An 18,172-nucleotide genomic window follows, 5' to 3' on the forward strand; every position below is an offset into this window, starting at 1 on the left:
GATTTCTCCGCCTAATTCGGAACAAGTAATCACTATTGTGCTCTTATATAAAATTGAACAAAATGTCATATCGACCTCTTGAAATAACCTTAGAGCTACGATTTTAATTAAAACATTATTTATTTTCTATGATTCTCAAAGTAAACGTTATGCATAATACTGTAATGTGCTGTCATCTGAAAAAAAAAAATCTTAATCGTTAACGTTAATTCGTTAATCTTAATTAACGTCATGATCTGCTGAAAAGCAATTGCTCATGATGTTCCAATTCGTTCCGAAGATTCTACAAAATCCCTAAAAGATAGGCTTTTATTCCCTTTCGTAGCATAAGACATAACACGAGAGGGGAAAATGAAGCAGGAAAACCACAACAATAGAGGGAAAAAGAGGGAATATAAAAGCGAAAAATAAACAGTTCAACGAAAGAAGAATGAAGTTCAAGGTCTTCGGCCTCTGTTTTCGTCGTCGTCATATGACGCTCATTCAATCAAGTTCGTTTGAAACTCGTTATCAGTTTGGTCTTTCTGCTACACTTTTCTGCAAGCTCTTCATTCATAACTGTGTTTAGTTTATAACCGGCTAAATACTTTTTTTTTCTTGTCGAAGTGAACTAATTTTTAGCTGAATCATTTTGTGTCTTTCTGCAGGCCAGAAGTGTTAATATTTTACAGAAAAATGGATATAGAAAGCGTTTTAGTCACTGGAGCAAATCGTGGCATTGGCTTGGAATTTGTGAAGCAATTGATAAATTTGTCCAAGCCTCCACGCTTGTTATTTGCAACTTACAGAGATAGGAGTAACATACAGGTAATTATCTTTTCTGTGTATGGCATTTTAGATAAAATTTACTTTTAGTCTTTATCAGATGCTTATTCTTTATTTATTTTTTTCTTATTAGAAGACGTTTGAGTTATCTATTAAAAATGAAAAGCAATGAAAACATTGATTATTATTAGAATAAGAATCTGTAAAATGTTTTTATGTCCATTCTTTTTTTCTTTTTTTTTTTCCTTGTATAATTTAGGGGGGTAGATTGAATATTTCTGGAATTTTTTTTTATTCTCAAATTATTATTTCAGGTAGATAAATTTTTTACTTTTTATAAATAAGAATAAAATTTCATTTAAAGCTATAAATGAAGATATTTAAATGTAAAGAGGTCGATTGATAAGATTATCATACTTTATTAAAATTTTTAAAAAACAATTTAGGATTGAAAAATCTTAAATTGTTAAATTATGAATTTTGACCAAAAGCTAGCTGGTAGTTGATAGTTTGATTAAATATGATAATTTTTTTTATATAATTTGTGATTTTATAAAATTTTGTAGCAAAAATACACTTATAATTTTTTAATTTTATGATGTTAATTTTTTAATAAATTGCGAATATATTTGTTGGGGAGTTTTCGACTAAACAAACTAGACAACTGCTTAGGATCGCTGGAATAATGGGGTGGGGGCGATTAAACTTGTTATTATCCTAGTTTCCAAATAAACACATTTTGTTAGTTAAAGAAATTATAATATTGTTTACATTGAATCTTTAAAATCATTCTTAAGTCAAATAATATATAATTAATTATTATAATATACTGAAATTTCCATTATTTATTTAATTCGTTATGTGATGGTCCACTTGAGAAATCCACTTGAAAATAATAATTTTATTGATAGCAATTTAATTTATAAAATAAGTTAATTAAAAACTTTTATTTCTTAATAATATTTAATTTTATGTTTGAAGGTTATTTTGTCGATGTAATCAATCGGTGATTAATAAAGAAAAATTAAATATTTAAATAGATGCATGCTGGTTAAAATGAAATTTAATGCATAATATTTATTTGTTTTTACTTGTAAGTAAGGTCATCACTGATTAACAATTATGAATAACTTTCCAAGAATTTTACTGGTTTAATTTTTTTGCCTATGATGAAGAAATGAGAAAAATGAATAAATAAAAATAAATCTTTTAGATATTGATTTAAGTGTTTTGAAATGTCAATATATTATGACGATCTTATATTGAAATGTATTCACATTTCAATATGTGATTACGATGAAGGTTCATTTATTGAAAAAAGATTCTCACAGTATATGCTGCATAGAGCTTCAAATGCCTGAATAGAAAATTTCTACTCAAAATGCCTAAATAAAACTTCTTCCGATCCTCAGACACAAAAAAAAAAAAAAAAAAAAAACGTGAATAGAACGAAACGTTCTCGCATATATTCCGATTAATACCCCCTCCCCAACTTAAAATTGGGGACCTTGGATAAGGCCACGAATATCTTGAATGACATTGGCATTACTACTAACGCCATACCAAGCAGTTACAAATTATAAATCTGGTGATAATTATAAAGTACAGATGTTTGACGTGAATCTAACACTTTTACTGAATCCATATTGAGAACAAGAGATCCATATTGTAGTCACAAGACAGTGTACTAAACTTCGTTGATTTAAATCATTGTTTTTATGAATGATCCTTTTTACATGCATCAGAAAGTATAGACACGCAACCGCTTGCCAGATTCGATACGAATCTCTATTTCAGATGCCAAACCTGTGTACTAAATTTTATTTACATAGCTCTTTTCGTTTTAGTGAGTCCATTTGTACTCACAGAAGGATAGACACACTTTCTTTGGACAAATTTTGCTCAACATTTAACAGAAATCTGCGTATTTGTTGGAAAAAACCGTACATGAAGTTTCATTTGTCTACTTCAAAGCGTTTTAGTTATTTTTGTAACAGATAGATTGACTGACAGATAACTACAATGGCAAAAATGTTTTTCGGCCTCAGGGAGATCTCAAATGAAGAATATCATCAAAATCTCGAGTTTGAATTTTTTGATGATTATATCATCTTCTTATACTTCGCAATTGATAAAGTAAAAATGAAATATTATATATTAAAGCAATCGTAGGTAACGCTTATATTGCCATGAAGCAATTTAGTATTTATTGTATAAAAAGTAATATCAGAATACAAATAATATAAAAATAATATACAAATATAGACTTGTTACAACGCTTATATTATTGAAAAGCTTTGAAGTTTTCAACAAATGCCAAAAGATTATATTATTCGGCAAGAACTGAAACTTTATTTCTGCGTTTTAAACATATTTGAAAGAAGTTAAATATCGTTTGCAAATATTTTTCTTTCAATTCAATGCAAATAATATTTTATGACGGAAAATATGAAATCATCTTCTGATTTTTCATGTATATTAAAGGGAAAAAAATCGTCTGCTTTTCTTAATAAATATTGAATGTTATCTTAAACGTATTTAAATATTTTAATTATAATTATTTATTGGAGTAAAAGAAAATTTACCATCAGTCTTTTTTTTTTTTAATGTTTCTCGTCATTTGTGTATTGATTGCATGCTATTACAAACTTTAGGTTTAATTGCATGTCTTTGGTGAACATAGTCACTAGAATAATAAGATATATTTGGCGATTTTTTTGGCAATTAAGATCTTATTATTAATGAAAGTATCCATACATGGATTAAAGCCATAATGGTTGTCTTTCATTATTACAATAAATACAGTATACTCTGAGTAATGCTGCAGACATCAAACATCAAAACAAAAGGTAACCACCAAATTAATAAAAACTCCAGAATAACAAAGTTCATTTAAAAATGTATATATATAATGAAAAAAAATTTGAAAAATTTTAATATGGTTATTTTTACATAACGTTGTCATTAAAGGAAGGATGAAAAACAATTTGAAGAAATTATTCCATTCTCCTTTGCGATGGGTACCATTGAACGTTTGAAGGAATAATTGGGTAATTGAATTTCTATAATCGATAGTTATTTTTGAATTTATTTTTTTTAATGAAAAAGCATTCATCATACTTAATTTGATTCATTCTACTGTATTTTCTGCACTCACACAGCCAGCGCATCAGACAACGATTAAAGATTTTTTAAAAATTAAACTATGTATGCATGCATATATATATACAGTGGCTCAAAAAATTGAGAGTACACCTTACTTTTACTTGGTAAATCCGACTTTCAATATAAATAATACATTGCTGGGAAGTGCAAACACGTTTTTATTTTTACACATAACAAATGGTTTAAGTTAGAGTAAAAATAAAGAAAAATCAACGAAAAATATCAAAATAGAAAATTTTCAGAAGCATTTTAAATAAACATACGCAGAATTTTGCCTCAAAAAATTGAGAATACACCATTGAACTTTTTGCAATATCACGCTTAAAAACAAAATGTTGCTATTAAATTGCATGTCTTTTGTCTCTTATAATGACCTCTAAACGTCATGGCACCGATTCGACTGATTTTTGGTGGTATCTGAAGATATTTTGCCCCATTCTTCTTGCACCACTTGTTTTAAATGGGTTTTGTTTCTAATTTTATATTTTTGAACCACTTTTTCGAGTATGGCCCGCTAATATTCAATGGCATTGATGTCGGGGTACTGTGGTGGAGTGTGCAACTGTTGTTTACAATCAAAAAGACTCTATATTTTGACGTTACGTGCATTCTGTTTGGGGTCGTTGTCCTATTGGAAAATGGAATTCCCATCTAAACCCAAATTTGTAACACTTTCCTTCAGATTGCTGCGATCATATGGTTCATCCAACTTTTTGCAGAAACTTTTCAAATCATAAGCAGAAGTGTAAGTGCTGAAACTGTGCGAAATGCCATTAGACAAGCTGGACATAAAAGTCATTGTTAGCATTGGATAAAAACCATTGTTAGAGAGAAACCGTTCAACAGCTTGAAAATTCAGAAAAAGCATTTGAAATTTGCAAAAACTCATCAATTGAAGACCAATAACCTTTGGAAGAAAGCTATATTTAATAATGAAAGAAAACTCAACATTTTTGGCAGTGACAGCCATCGAACTGTATAGAGAAAACCTAATCTGCTTTTGATCCAAAAAATTTACGTCCTACAGTTAAACATGATGGTGACTCCGTCATGATTTGAGGTTGCATGGCTTCAACAGGGGTAAGAATTTTAATTTTTATAGATGGCATTATAAACAATATGATTTACTTGAATATACTTCGCAGCAATCTAAAGGAAAGTGCTAAAAATTTGGGTTTAGATGGAAATTTCATTTTCCAGTAGGACAACGACCCCAAACAGAATGCATGCAATGTCAAAATATGGTGTATTTTTCTTTGTAAACAGCAATTATACACACCACCACAGTACCCCGACATCAATACCATTGAATATTCGTGGGCCATACTCGAAAAAGTGGTTCGAAAACACAATATTAGAAGCAAAATTAATTTAAAACAAGTGTTGCAAGAAGAATGGGGTAAAATATCTTCAGATACCACCAGAAATGGGTCAAATCGGTACCATGACGTTTAGAGGCCATTATAAGAGACAAAAGACATGCAGCTTAATAGTGACACTTTGTTTCTATACGTGATATTGCAAAAACTTTATTGGTGTATTCTCAATTTTTTGAGGCAAAATTCTGCGTATGTTTATTTAAAATGCTTCTGAAATTTTTCAATTTCGAAGTTTTTCGTTGATTTTTCTTTATTTTTACTCTAAATTAAACCATTTGTTATGTGTAAAAATAAAAACATGTTCGCACTTCTAGGTAATATGTTATTTATATTGAAAGTCGGATTTATCAAGTAAAAGTAAGGTGTATTTTCTATTTTTTGAGCCACTGTATATATATATATATATATATATATATATATATATATATATATTATAAAATATCGATTAAAAGAAGAAATACATAATTAGCACTTAAAATAGTCAAGAATGGTGTGATTTTTCTCACGTAAAAGATACTGAATCTTAAAATGGAAATTTTTTCGATACTATCCTGTAATTTACTAGTGCTATTTTTTTTAACTTGAAAATTATTACTATTAAATAGATTTGCATTAGTAGCATTAAATTAGTAATAATAAATGTTGCTTATTAAAATTATCATCATATATGCATTTCAGTTTTGCATCATTCCTTCTATAGATGGAAAACGGAATTATAAACCGTGCTCCACTGTGTTTACTGATTTTTATCGGCAGTTTGTTTTCGTTCATAAGAAGGTTTTTGTCTGAAGCATTATTGGAAATCAATAAAGTGTGTCCTTAATGTCTTATTTTAACATCGGTGAGAATTTAATTAAATTCTTTCATGTTTCCAGGCCCTCGAAACTATTAGAGATTCTTCACAGCAGACGCAAATTCTCTTAATCAAAATGGGTAAGTTGTATTACTCTTATTTGATGATATACAAGAAAATGAAAGATGAGCTCAAATTAGGTTTTAAAAAAAGGTATATTTTGTTATATAGCCAAAGCTAAGACAAACACGATTAAACAGTAAATGAAACACACAAAGATTATCGCTTCCAATGTTAAATGGATGGAGGATGTTCCATTGGTTATCAGCTTTTTACTCCAGAGTCAAATGAAGTCCCGAATATTTGTTTATGTGGACGGGTGGCTATATTTTCTTTTTCCGGTTAATCATATAAATAATCATTTTTACGTCACATTTTCAAAATTAATAATACTGTGGTGAAAAGCTTATAAGCCAGCTAACAGCTACGAGACATGAGTACTACTTTTGTTTTGTGGTCTTGTTACTCGGCTGGGAACAGCAAGGTCCCAGGTTCTATCCTCGCTCATACCAATCCGCCACATTGGTGACCTCGTACAGCTGTTGTGGCGCTATCTACCCACAGCAACCTAAAGTTGTCAGACTCACTTGATGCAATAACACAAAGTCGTCAGACTTACTTGACACAGCGACACAAAAAAGGCCACAGCAACACAAAGCCGTCAGACTCACTTGGCGCAACAGCAACCACTCACCCACTTACGCTCGCAATAACGCTTGGCGCTACTCAAATGGGTACAGGCATAATTGACTCAACAGCTAATACATCACCACTCAGCAGCCATATCGTTCGTCTCACCTCCGACTCACTGGAGGGAGAGTACTGTGGTTAAAAGCTTATAAGCCAGTTAACAGCTACGAAACACGGGCAGTTGCTTTTGTCTTCTAGTCTTATTACTCGGCTGCGAACCACAAGGTCCCAGGTTCTATCCTAACTCATATCAATTCGCTACAATAATATCTCTGAGGAGGCAACAATTGCAATTTCATCCATCGTCCACCAGCCCACTGAATCTATCAAAGATTGATCACGCCATATTGAAGAAGCTGTTGTTTCTAGAATTGATAAATCATTGACTGAAACGTTTGATGTAGCATTTTGAGTCAAGGTTCGGCGCATCTTTTTGTGCCGATTGTACGAGAAACTGAAAAGATTGATGGGCAATCTCACTCTGTTGCAGACTTGAAACTAGTTCCACCTACATTGGTGAATAATGTAGGTTGTTGCATAATGTAGGTACAAAATGTAACTAGTTAACAGTTACATTGACTTCCTTTTCGGAAATAACCAAGTAACTGTTTTAAGGTAGACCTCGTAATTTTGAGCTGTTGGCCGACGAGCACGAAATCTGAGCTACAGGTGGTGAGTATCTACTTCCTAAGACATTCTGCAGGATATTTACCTTTCCCAGAGAGATTGATACATTACGATGCAGAGATTGGCAGTTTCTGATGCTTTTTATATACAAATCCTCAGAATGCTTTAAACAGCTCGACCTTAATTAGGATAATAGTTATTTAATATTCAAATTTCTAGGTGAACGATACTCTAGTTATAACGTTTAGAGTACAAATTAAAACTTAATATTTCAACGATAGGGATTGTTATAAATTTTGTTTAAATTAATTTTGAAAAATTGATTGAAATTAGAGAGAAAGTAATCCAGAAATGGAATTTCTGCCACTTAAAAGCCAATTTTTAAAAATTTAAAATGCTATAAAGCTGTATATTTACCAAATGTTGTTAGATTCCGTTAAGCGGTGTTTGAGTGTATTAATATTCAAAGAAAAAAAAACGGATATTTAATTGTATGCCTATAAAAAGAGATTATCCTTTATAACAGTGAAAAATCTTTTATAATGCATGTTTAAAAATCAACTATATAATTTGAGAAATTGAAGAAAAAGCAAAATCTGAATTTAAAAGCCATTCTAAAAACAAACGTTTGTTCCCACATTTTAAAAAAAATTAATATGAATCAATTGCTTAATACCTTCAATAATAATTTTCGTGCATAGATCGAATGATTATTTTTAGTAGACAGTGGCAAAGCGCATACAAATAAAGCCCATAGTTAGAATTGGATATGGATTGGAAAAAACCAATTTGGGTATTATATTATACATTAATAGAATATTACACATTTATTAATTAATTACTATACATTTATATAATTAATATTACTATGTATAATTTAACAAATAATTTAATTAATTAAAAATCCGTGATATTTTTTTTTTATCACGAGACCAAAACAAAAATTGTTAAAGCACGGGTCGCTTAAAACAATATGATAACGAAATTAACGCCATATGAAAAAGAAAATTCTTTAACTCGTCTATTAATTTCACATAGTTTGCCCGTCTGACAAAGATGAATTTCTCAGTGCGCATTAAATATTTTGGTGAAATATTAATTGCAACAGATAAGTTAATTTGTGTAATCATTCGTAATGCATCTATATTTGTTATGTTTGTATGTTCTATATTGCATTAATTTATACACGCCATTTTAATAACGATGATAATATAAAAAAAATTTAACATTGAAAATTTACTCAAATTGTTTGTTTCTTGTAATCTTGACTTTGCCGTTCCCCAGTGATCCCCATGGCATTGAATATTCACTATGATTAAAGTGTATTATGAGTGATTAAACTTCATGCAAGTTTTTCCATCAGTGCCTCAAGATTTTATAATTTTTGTTTCGATCTCTAGGCTATTGATTGAAAAGTATGTTCTATACTTGTGTGTCAATAATAAAGGTGTCTATATTTATTATTTTTGCTTGTTTTCCTAATTTATAATTTTTCCTCTGCTAGACGTAACGAAGACGAAGGAAATTGAAGACGCACGCAAGATAGTCGAAGACATGGTTGGAGATAAAGGACTGGATCTTCTGATCAATAACGCTGGAGTTTTAAAGTTTGAAACTTTTCCTGAAATCACCGAAGATAATATGTTGTTACACTTTTCTACAAACACAGTAGGACCTGTCATGGTATTAAAGGTACTGATACTTTTATATAAACAAACCATACATTATATAAAATATAAAAGCATTTACGTTATATAAAAATATGCCCATTTATTATTTAAACCCTCCATTAATCGCAATTCTTGTTCAGGCTAAAAATTACGGTCCGAAATCGTTGCCAAATAATTACACGATCCGAACTTTTGTTAACGGCCATCTTGAATTGAGAGATGAAAAAAAACCACCGAAGAAGCCTTCAATTTTCTTTTTATAGAGTTGCAATTGAAATTTTATGGATTGTTGCGCTTATATTTAACGACAGTTTGACGACTTTATATTAATTATACCAATACTGAATGGGCCCGAAAGTCTGTTCAACAGAACTTCGTCGGGCGAATCAGATCCTAGGTTATCATTGAAAAAAATTCCTCCCTTTTCGTTACTTTATTACCAGTGGTGCGTACTTTTTTCAACAGGGATGCTCCCTCAGATGGGTTTCGAAAACAGCAATGTTTTTTGAAAATTCTCAATGGATGTCTGAGCATATAGTTTTGCTTAATAGCTTTCAGCTATGAGGAGCCCTCATTGTGTATCCAATATCTTAAAAACGTTGGCTGGCATTGCGGTTTTGGAAGGAGACAGAGAATTTTTCTTTTCTTTGAAAGAGAAATTCGGCCATTCTAGTATTCTGAGGTAGAATTCTAATGATCTGCTGAATGAGGGGATTAATATATATATATATATTAAAGTTGTTGATTCAAAGTATTAAAAGATTTGTGCATTTGGAAAAGTTCATTGGGAATTTAATAAACCTACTTGTTATTCAAGAATTTTATACTTTTATGTTTAACGTGTTACTCAAGAACAAAATTGTAATCATTTTAAAGTATAATCTAAACTTATATAAAGCTCAATGTGTGTGTGTGTGTGTGTGTGTGTTGGCGCTCTACAGAAAAGACCATTTGATCTACAGCTACCAAATTTGGTACGTATATACCTTGGAGGTCGGGAATGTGCACCTGGGGTCCCTTTTTTGAAATTTTAATTAGTTTTTAATTAATAATTAAAATTCTAACTTTCCCGCCAAAAAAAAATCTTCAATTCCCCACCGCCAAATGAGTAAGGCTTCAGCATTTTTTTCCCACGTTAATGAGACTTAGGCTTAACATTATTTCAAACGATTCTGTTTATTTTCTTAATGTTTGATGCATTTAAAATTAAACGTTGTTAATGAATCGATCTTTCAGATTCATTCTGAAGTACGTTTGAATTAAAATAAAACAGAATAAAGGAAATTAAAAATTTCTAATCTGCATAGCGTTACCCCTATGCAGATTAGAATTGGCGTAGAAAAATTCACGCATTTGCGTTACCGTAACTGGCGTTGAAAATTCACGCATGCGCATTGTGTTCTGATTGTTTACATCTATTTTCAACGAAAGCGAACTAGATTTAAATTATTTTTAGTTTAGTTATATGCTCTTGTAATGAAATTGTATTTATGTTAGTTTAAGTTCATCGTTTTTTAAGTAATTTTTTTTACCTGTTTTCGACCGATTATTTTAAACGATTCATTTTATTTTCTTAGTGTTTGATGCATTTAAAATGAAACATTGTTGATTAATAGACCTGCTCATGATGAATCTGAAAAAATTTTTGTTGACAAATTCTTGAGATATTACATAAATTAAGGTATTCTTTAGTGCCCATAAGGTTTAACTGCTCAGTGACTCTATTTTCAGTAATCATATTACAAAAAAAATGCTTTGTTTCTGTAAAAAAATATTATTAGATTAATTGCAGATTAATCATTTCTACTTTAATTTAAAGCGTAAATTCTACGGGAGCTAACAGAAAATTAGAGAGATGCAGATTATGTTATGACTGAATGCCTTTATAATATTATGAGTGAATTGAAATTTGAAGTTTTAAAATATTTTAATGAAGTTATTAAAGTAAGAATTACATAAAATATTTAATTATTAAAATTTTAACGAGCATTAAGATTGGCGAACCGGCTGATCGCCAAAGGCGGCTAGTTATTAATAAAACTATTTGCAAATAACTTTTAAAAAAATCGTAAGCTGAATTTTCTCATTTTTATAGCTATTTAGTACCTTATAGAAAGAACTTTTTACTTGAAATAAAAATGTTATTTGATTTTAATACGATGTGAGCATGAATTATTAATATACGACAGAGCATTTAACAAATACAGTATTTTTCAAAAAGCTAAAAGCCATTTTTTTAAGAACTTTTTTTGAAAATATTTAGATGTTAATTGTTTTTATGTTTTATCTGGATTGTCTAATAGTCGAATAGTGGGGAAAAAATGAGACAAATGTATTTCGTTGCAGAATCCGGTGCATGTCTAACAATTTCGCTAAAAGATAACAAAACTTTATTCCACCAGAAAGGCTTGAAACATCTAAAGACTCTCACCCCGATTTACTTTATAAAGAAAGAATTCACTCGACTCACTGGTTTTTGGTCTTGTTTATAATTTCTTTGTAATTTCCTTTCCTTTCTAGAAAGATCTTCTAATTTCGGCTTCTAATAAAAATATCGCCTTAACTCCTGTACTTTCGAAAACCCAAACTCATCATATTCGTCGCCAATGGTCGCCAACCTGGCATCCATTAAAATATGTGTAAAATTCGCCTCCATACACTGACATTTATTGCACAGGAAAGAAATATTACAGATTCTTAAAAATATCTGATGTTTAATGTACTTCAGAAAGTTGATAAGAAATTGGTGATGAATGAATATGAATAAAATAGTGAACATTACAGAAAATAATTATTTCATTTTAACATTATATGAACATGAATAATAGGTACATGGATTACTGGAAAAATAATTTGCTAATAATTTTTTAGGGATAACTTCTGAAAATATTTAAATAATTATTTTTTCAAACTAGAAGCTATCTCTTTTTGAAAATGACATTAAAACTTCTATAGTATGCTATTCAATGAACGTTGAAAAAGGAGGATCATTTTATCTTCTCATAAACAAAGCACCTGAAGAGAAAATATTGTAATTTTTGATGTCGTGGATTTGATGAATTTTGATATTTCAAGTCTGCCGAGCTCGAAAGAATCATTCTCAGAAATAAATTGCTACTTTTCTTATAATAGATGCTTTTTGTTCCCAGAAGAACAGAGTTTATAATTAAAGTTCCACTTTACAATAGGCATAAAAGGTAAACTATTTGGCAAAATGTTATCAAACCTGATAAAAGTTTATTTAAAAACATAAGATTGTATTTTCCGAAAAAAAAAATTCGAAAATATAATCTTTCTGGTGTATGGCTCTGTATATAATATTGTTAACCTTCCTTGGCCATGGAACATTCTCTTGCTGATGGATGTGGTTCTAAAAATCTAACTCAATCTGTCCCCCACACACAGAATCCACCAAATTGATACTTAATAAGAATAAAATGGAACTTAGATAACATCGGGAATAGGTCCAAATCCTGCAATTATGGATGTTGACATTTCCATTTAGGTAGAAATTAAACTTCATGGCGAATGTTCGTAAACAATATCGCATACATCGTCATTACTCGCAAGTGGTGAGCTTTTGAAATCTCATTTTTCTTTTCTCTCTTTTTTTTAATCTTTCTTCCTTTCTTTCTCTTTTTCTATTTTCCTCTCTTTCTTTCTTTCTCTTTTATCTGTCTTTCCCTTTATCTCTCTCGTTCTTTCTCCTTTTCTATTTCTTTCCCGCTCTCTTTTTCTCTTTCTTTCCCGCTCCCTCTTTCTCCTTTTCTCTTTCTTTCCCGGTCTCTCTTTTTTTCAATCTTTCTTCCTTTCTTTCTCTTTTTCTATTCCTTTCTCTTTCTTTCTTTCTCTTTTATCTGTCTTCCTCTCTTTCTGCCTTTCTTTCATTTTCTATTTCTTTCTCTCTTTTTTTGTCTTTCCCTTTCTCTCTCTCGTTCTTTCTTCTTTTCTATTCCTCTCTCACTTTCTTTCTCCTTTTCTATTTCTTTCTAGCTCTCTCTTTCTCCTTTTATTCTCTCTCTCTCTCTTTCTTTCTCTTTTTTCAGCTTTTCCCTCTGTTTCTTTCTGTCATTTTCTCTTTCTCTCTTTCTTTCTCTTTTTTCAGCTTTTCCCTCTTTTTCTTTCTGTCATTTCTCTCTCTCTCTCTCTCTTTTTCAAATGATAAAACCTCATGTTCTCCGATAAACTATTGACAGGTTTGATAGCATTTTGACTTTCATGTCTGTTTGTCGTAATTTTCTTTTCATGGTCACTTCCAATACCCTGTATATCATGGATTTAAAGAACTTTACATTTTATATTATTTACTTGATATTAGCATTTGTTTTGCAGGAATTGTTTCCACTTCTAAAGAAATCAGCTGCCCATAAAACTACTGAGGCGAGTGTTTCCAGAACAATAGTACTCAACATTTCTTCTATTGGTGGATCCATTGGTGGAATGAGCGTGGAAAATCCAGATGGATGGCTGCACGCCTTCGGATACAGAACAAGCAAAGTTAGTACATAAATTAATAGACTACAGAACGAAATATCTTTTGCATTCTATACGAAGAAACTAGATATTACATTCAAATTTAGATTTTTTTTTTATACTTTTCGAACATTTTATTCTTTTATATTATTAAATCCTTATTTTTGTAGAACAAGAATATTAAACAAATATTTCACTTTCTTATTCTATCATATGTTGTGAATTAATCAAAAAAGCTAGCTTTTTTGAAAAGAAAAAAAAATATCATCGGTTTGCAATACGCATTTGCATTCCAGTTGCACTACCAAACGACGACGCTCGTTCTAGCAGACCAGTTTTTTCCATTTAACTTATTCCATACATATTTCAATATTAATATGAAACATTCCAATGATTAAAGATAACTATGCTAAGGACATGGATTGTTGATAGCATGGCAGGAAAGCCAGAAACGAAAGATTGATTAATTCATTGTTCCAGTGGCTGACTTTTGATATGTCTGCATATTTCTTGGTAAAACCCACACAATATTAACAGTAAATTCCGTCTTCAATATTAGAATAAATGATCCATGAATATTCCAACAGAAAATTGTGTCAAGATTTCCTCCTCACGTTTTCATTATTAAATGAAAAATTTAGACACATATATGTAGCTGTTGAACCATAGTTTTCTAAGAATAACAATTTCTTTCTTCTCCAATTAGCTTATCGTTGATGTAATTTGATGCCGTATTAACGGTGTCATATTATTTAACTTGTAATGTTTTTTTTATATCTGAATAATGATTTCTTGAACTTTGCATATTTTCGTTACCAATTCGGATAAATGACTTTCTATTGCCCGCACTTATTTAATATAAATTTTTCTACTTTAAATTGACATTGGGAATTTTCTTTTCATTAGAGCTAAAATAATTTCAGAGCGAACTGCTGCTGCTTCTTAGTCATTGTCGAATCTTAAAATTAAAAAAATAAAGATTTAAGCCCGATTAAAGTTTCAAAATTATAAACTTGAGCAAGAGAAAATAAAAAATCTTCCCACCATTCTTCTTTTGCAAGAGTCGAAAAACCAAACTACCACTCGTGGATGATTTATACTGCGCTAAGGGGTGATACGCTGGGATGGGTACTTTCAGAAGACCGGTTCAGGCTCTCGTAGATCACCATTTGGGAGAAAAAAAAAGGCCCCCTATAACTTTTAGGCAGGAAGCTAGTAGCTAGAAACAAAGCGAGAAATACCTTTTATAAGGATGCAATCCCCCCCCCACCTTCTTCATCTACAAGCACTGATCAATAGGCAAGACAGTACTTGTAGTGTTTCAAAGACAACGAAAACTTTTTATTTTTTCATCAGGAATTAGTTTTAGATGGAATTATTATTTTTTTCTTTTTATGTAAAAATATATATAAGCATCCTTTAAAAAAAAGTTTAGTGCCTTTAAAACATTATAATAAAAGAATTATTCTACAACATAATCAAAACAATTCTCAAAGATGCATATACACAATCTCAGAGGTGCACACCTGCTAGGTGCTCTACTGACTGTATTTATGACGTTTTTTGGCAGGCTTTATTTTCTCGTAAATATAGTATAGATAAATTATATTAATCGACAAAAAACTTGAACTTGAAATTTTGAGGAATCTCCACGTTTTAGACCCCAACCCTCCCCTGAATTCGATATATTTTTAGAAAATGCCTGTCTGCTTGTGACAAAGATAAATCAAAAACCCTTTGAGGTGGAGAGTTGAAATTTGGTATACGGTCTTTACACCAACTTTGTATATTTCTATCAAATTTTCAGTAAGATCTGTTCAGAGAAAGTTCGGTTGAGTTGACAGTCTGTAGATCTGTACTTTCAGAAACATGTAAATGCGATAACTCAAAGATGCAACCCCTTAAATAATTCAAATTTGGTGTGGCATTTTGTAACTATGAGTGTCGTTTTATGTCGAAATTTTGATTCAATCGGTTGAGATTTGGATACTATGCATGCCAGAGATTAATCGCCAAATTACACGCCAAGGATAACATGATAAATTCAGTAAAAACGACAAATTCACGCTAAAAATTAATATTCGTAACTATTGTACGCCAATGCCATGTGAGTCGTTGTCTGGCATGAAAAGTTTATTAGTGTATATACGAGAAAGCTTTGGGGTGAATACTCACCGCTGGGTTATTAAACGTTTTGGGAAGTCTTAATTTGTTATTTGTCATTGATGCAATATATTATTGATATATCTTGTTTTCTTTTAAACTCACAGGCGGCGCTGAATATGGCCATGCGAGTGGTCGCCCTGACTGTGAAAGACAGCGGCATTCTGGTTGTCAACTTGTGTCCTGGATGGGTCAAGACGGACATGGGGACGGACGAGGCAGAACTAGAAGTAACCGAAAGTGTCTCTGCCATCATGAAAACGTTGTCTCAATTGAATGAATCGCATCATGGAACATTTATTGACAGAAATGGAAACACCATTGTCTTTTGAAATATAACTATTGTGCTGCAATATGTTCTTTTTTAATTTCCACTTTCAGATATAAATTATTTGTGTACTACGTTTTTAAACATACACAATTTTATCTCTGTACAAGATTTTGTTGCCTTTTCGTAGATTTTGCTTAGATTGTTATGATATCTTTATTAGCACATGATATTGTATGATATCCTCATGATATTATTTGGTATTCTGAATGCTGTACATTAATGAGAAGATACTGTAATAATGTTGTTGGGCATTATATGCTTGAAAGAATGAAAACTTCATATGGTATTGGAAATTTTTTTTCCGAGATATAATAAACATTTAAAAAATTTTCCTGTGTTTGCTGTGTAGAATTCTGTGATGCTTAGTTCAAATTTGTTGTACTAAGTTTTGTTTGTTGTTTGATTTGTTGTACGTAGTACAGAGAAAATCTAGTAATCGTCAAAAAATTCTAACTCGAGATTTTGACCAAACTTCACGAAAAACACATTTTTAGAAAATGTCCGTCTGTCTGTCTGTGACAAGAACTCAAAAACGCTTTTGACTTAGACGGCTATAGATCTTTACACCAAATTTGCAAATTTCTACCTAATTTTGAGCAAAATCCACTCAGAGGAATTCTATTCGGCCTTTCGAATAGAATTTAACACAATAACTACAAAAGGAAGAGAGCCATAGAGATGAAATTCGATGCACATAATCAACATTTATAGTCTAGACATCTATCAAATTTTGAGCGAAATACAATGAGGCGTTGAGCGTCTGTCCATCTGTATTTTTAGAAACTTGTAAACATGATAACTCAAAATAGCAATGACATAAATATATCAAATTTTCTATTCGATTTTGTAACTACAAGTGCAATTTTATATCAATCGGTTGAGAAAACCGTGTTTAAAACACAAATTCGATTTTCGGATACTTGTATCCCTATGCTATGGATTAATCGCCAAATAACTCGCCAAGGTTGACGCGATATATTCAATAAAAATGCTAAATTCACGTCCAAGATTAATATTTCGGATCTATAGTATGGCAATGGTATAACAAGGCATTCTCTTTTATTAGTTAACATGCGAGAAAATATTGGAGGGAGCACTTCCGCTGGTTGGACATTTTAATTCAAAATAAATAGGATAAAATGTTTTAGTTTGTCGCAGAAAGGACTGCTCTAAAATACTAGATACTATCAAGTTTTGATTCGAAACATAAAAAAATACTCATTTAGCCGTCCAGTATTATGATGTGGATCAATATAGTACCATTATTAATTTGATAATTTTTATGCTAGATAATATTAATGATTTTCAGAATCTTTCAAATTTTAATAATTGAACATTTAATGATGATTATAAAGTTTTTATTGTTACAATCTTTCTTCAATAAGCAAAAATATCGAGGTCTCTCGACTTTTGAAAATTCTGTACCATATAAATAAGAATTTAAAATGAAATCATGAGAGCATTTTCCAATTATGAATCCGTTCAACCTAGATGCATCTTTATAATTAAAGAATAAAACAATTTGTTAATATTATTCCTATCCGTAAAGGAAATTTTACTTGATAATAAATATATCGGGTGGTTATTAAAAAAACTATCCCGATATATGAAACCGTGACTATCATACCGTTGACAGAAACGGAATAAAATTTTGGTTCCAGGTGAGATATGCGCACATAAATCATATAAAGAAACAGTTTAATTGTTACGGTTACAGTGAGAAAATTTCAAAAGTTTTCAAATGTCAACATCAACGGTTTTTAATGGATTGTGTTCACCACAACAAAAAGAAAAAAACAATATCATTGTAACATTACCTGTTGCATGAAAATCACCAGTGCTAGGCTAACTAAGAAGAAAAGAGAAAACAATTGTGGTATGCTTATCAAAAAATGTGAAGTTCAACATATTTCTATCGACATGGTACATGCTTTGGTTCTAAGCACCATCTGCTGCATGTAAAGTGCCGTCATGATTGAAGTAGGTCAAAGAAAATTTGTCAAACACAATAAAAGTTTTTGCTTTCTGTTGCTTTTCTGCTGTTATTGGTTGTTTT

At 30.7% G+C, this 18,172-nt stretch overlaps 1 protein-coding gene across 1 annotated transcript; it reads left to right on the forward strand.

Annotated features, from left to right (window-relative positions):
• Positions 1-453: 453 nt before the first annotated feature.
• Positions 454-16,445, forward strand: LOC129988513 (C-factor-like). Its single transcript, XM_056096758.1, has 5 exons — positions 454-807; positions 6,185-6,242; positions 8,984-9,171; positions 13,482-13,646; positions 15,893-16,445. The coding sequence occupies exons 1-5, from the start codon at positions 676-678 to the stop codon at positions 16,115-16,117; spliced, it is 768 nt and encodes a 255-aa protein (XP_055952733.1). The 5' UTR covers positions 454-675; the 3' UTR covers positions 16,118-16,445.
• The last annotated feature ends 1,727 nt before the right edge of the window (positions 16,446-18,172 follow it).

This window comes from Argiope bruennichi, chromosome 10 (genome assembly GCF_947563725.1).
Source record: "Argiope bruennichi chromosome 10, qqArgBrue1.1, whole genome shotgun sequence".
Classification (NCBI taxonomy): domain Eukaryota; kingdom Metazoa; phylum Arthropoda; class Arachnida; order Araneae; family Araneidae; genus Argiope; species Argiope bruennichi.

What these genes read in the sequence shown, in the direction of transcription:
- LOC129988513 (XM_056096758.1), top strand. Translation starts at nt 676, where the DNA reads ATGGATATAGAAAGCGTTTTAGTCACTGGAGCAAATCGTGGCATTGGC. An exon ending in GAGATAGGAGTAACATACAG is followed by an intron (nt 808 to 6,184) that starts GTAATTATCTTT and finishes TCATGTTTCCAG; the next exon opens with GCCCTCGAAACTATTAGAGA. An exon ending in GACCTGTCATGGTATTAAAG is followed by an intron (nt 9,172 to 13,481) that starts GTACTGATACTT and finishes TTTGTTTTGCAG; the next exon opens with GAATTGTTTCCACTTCTAAA.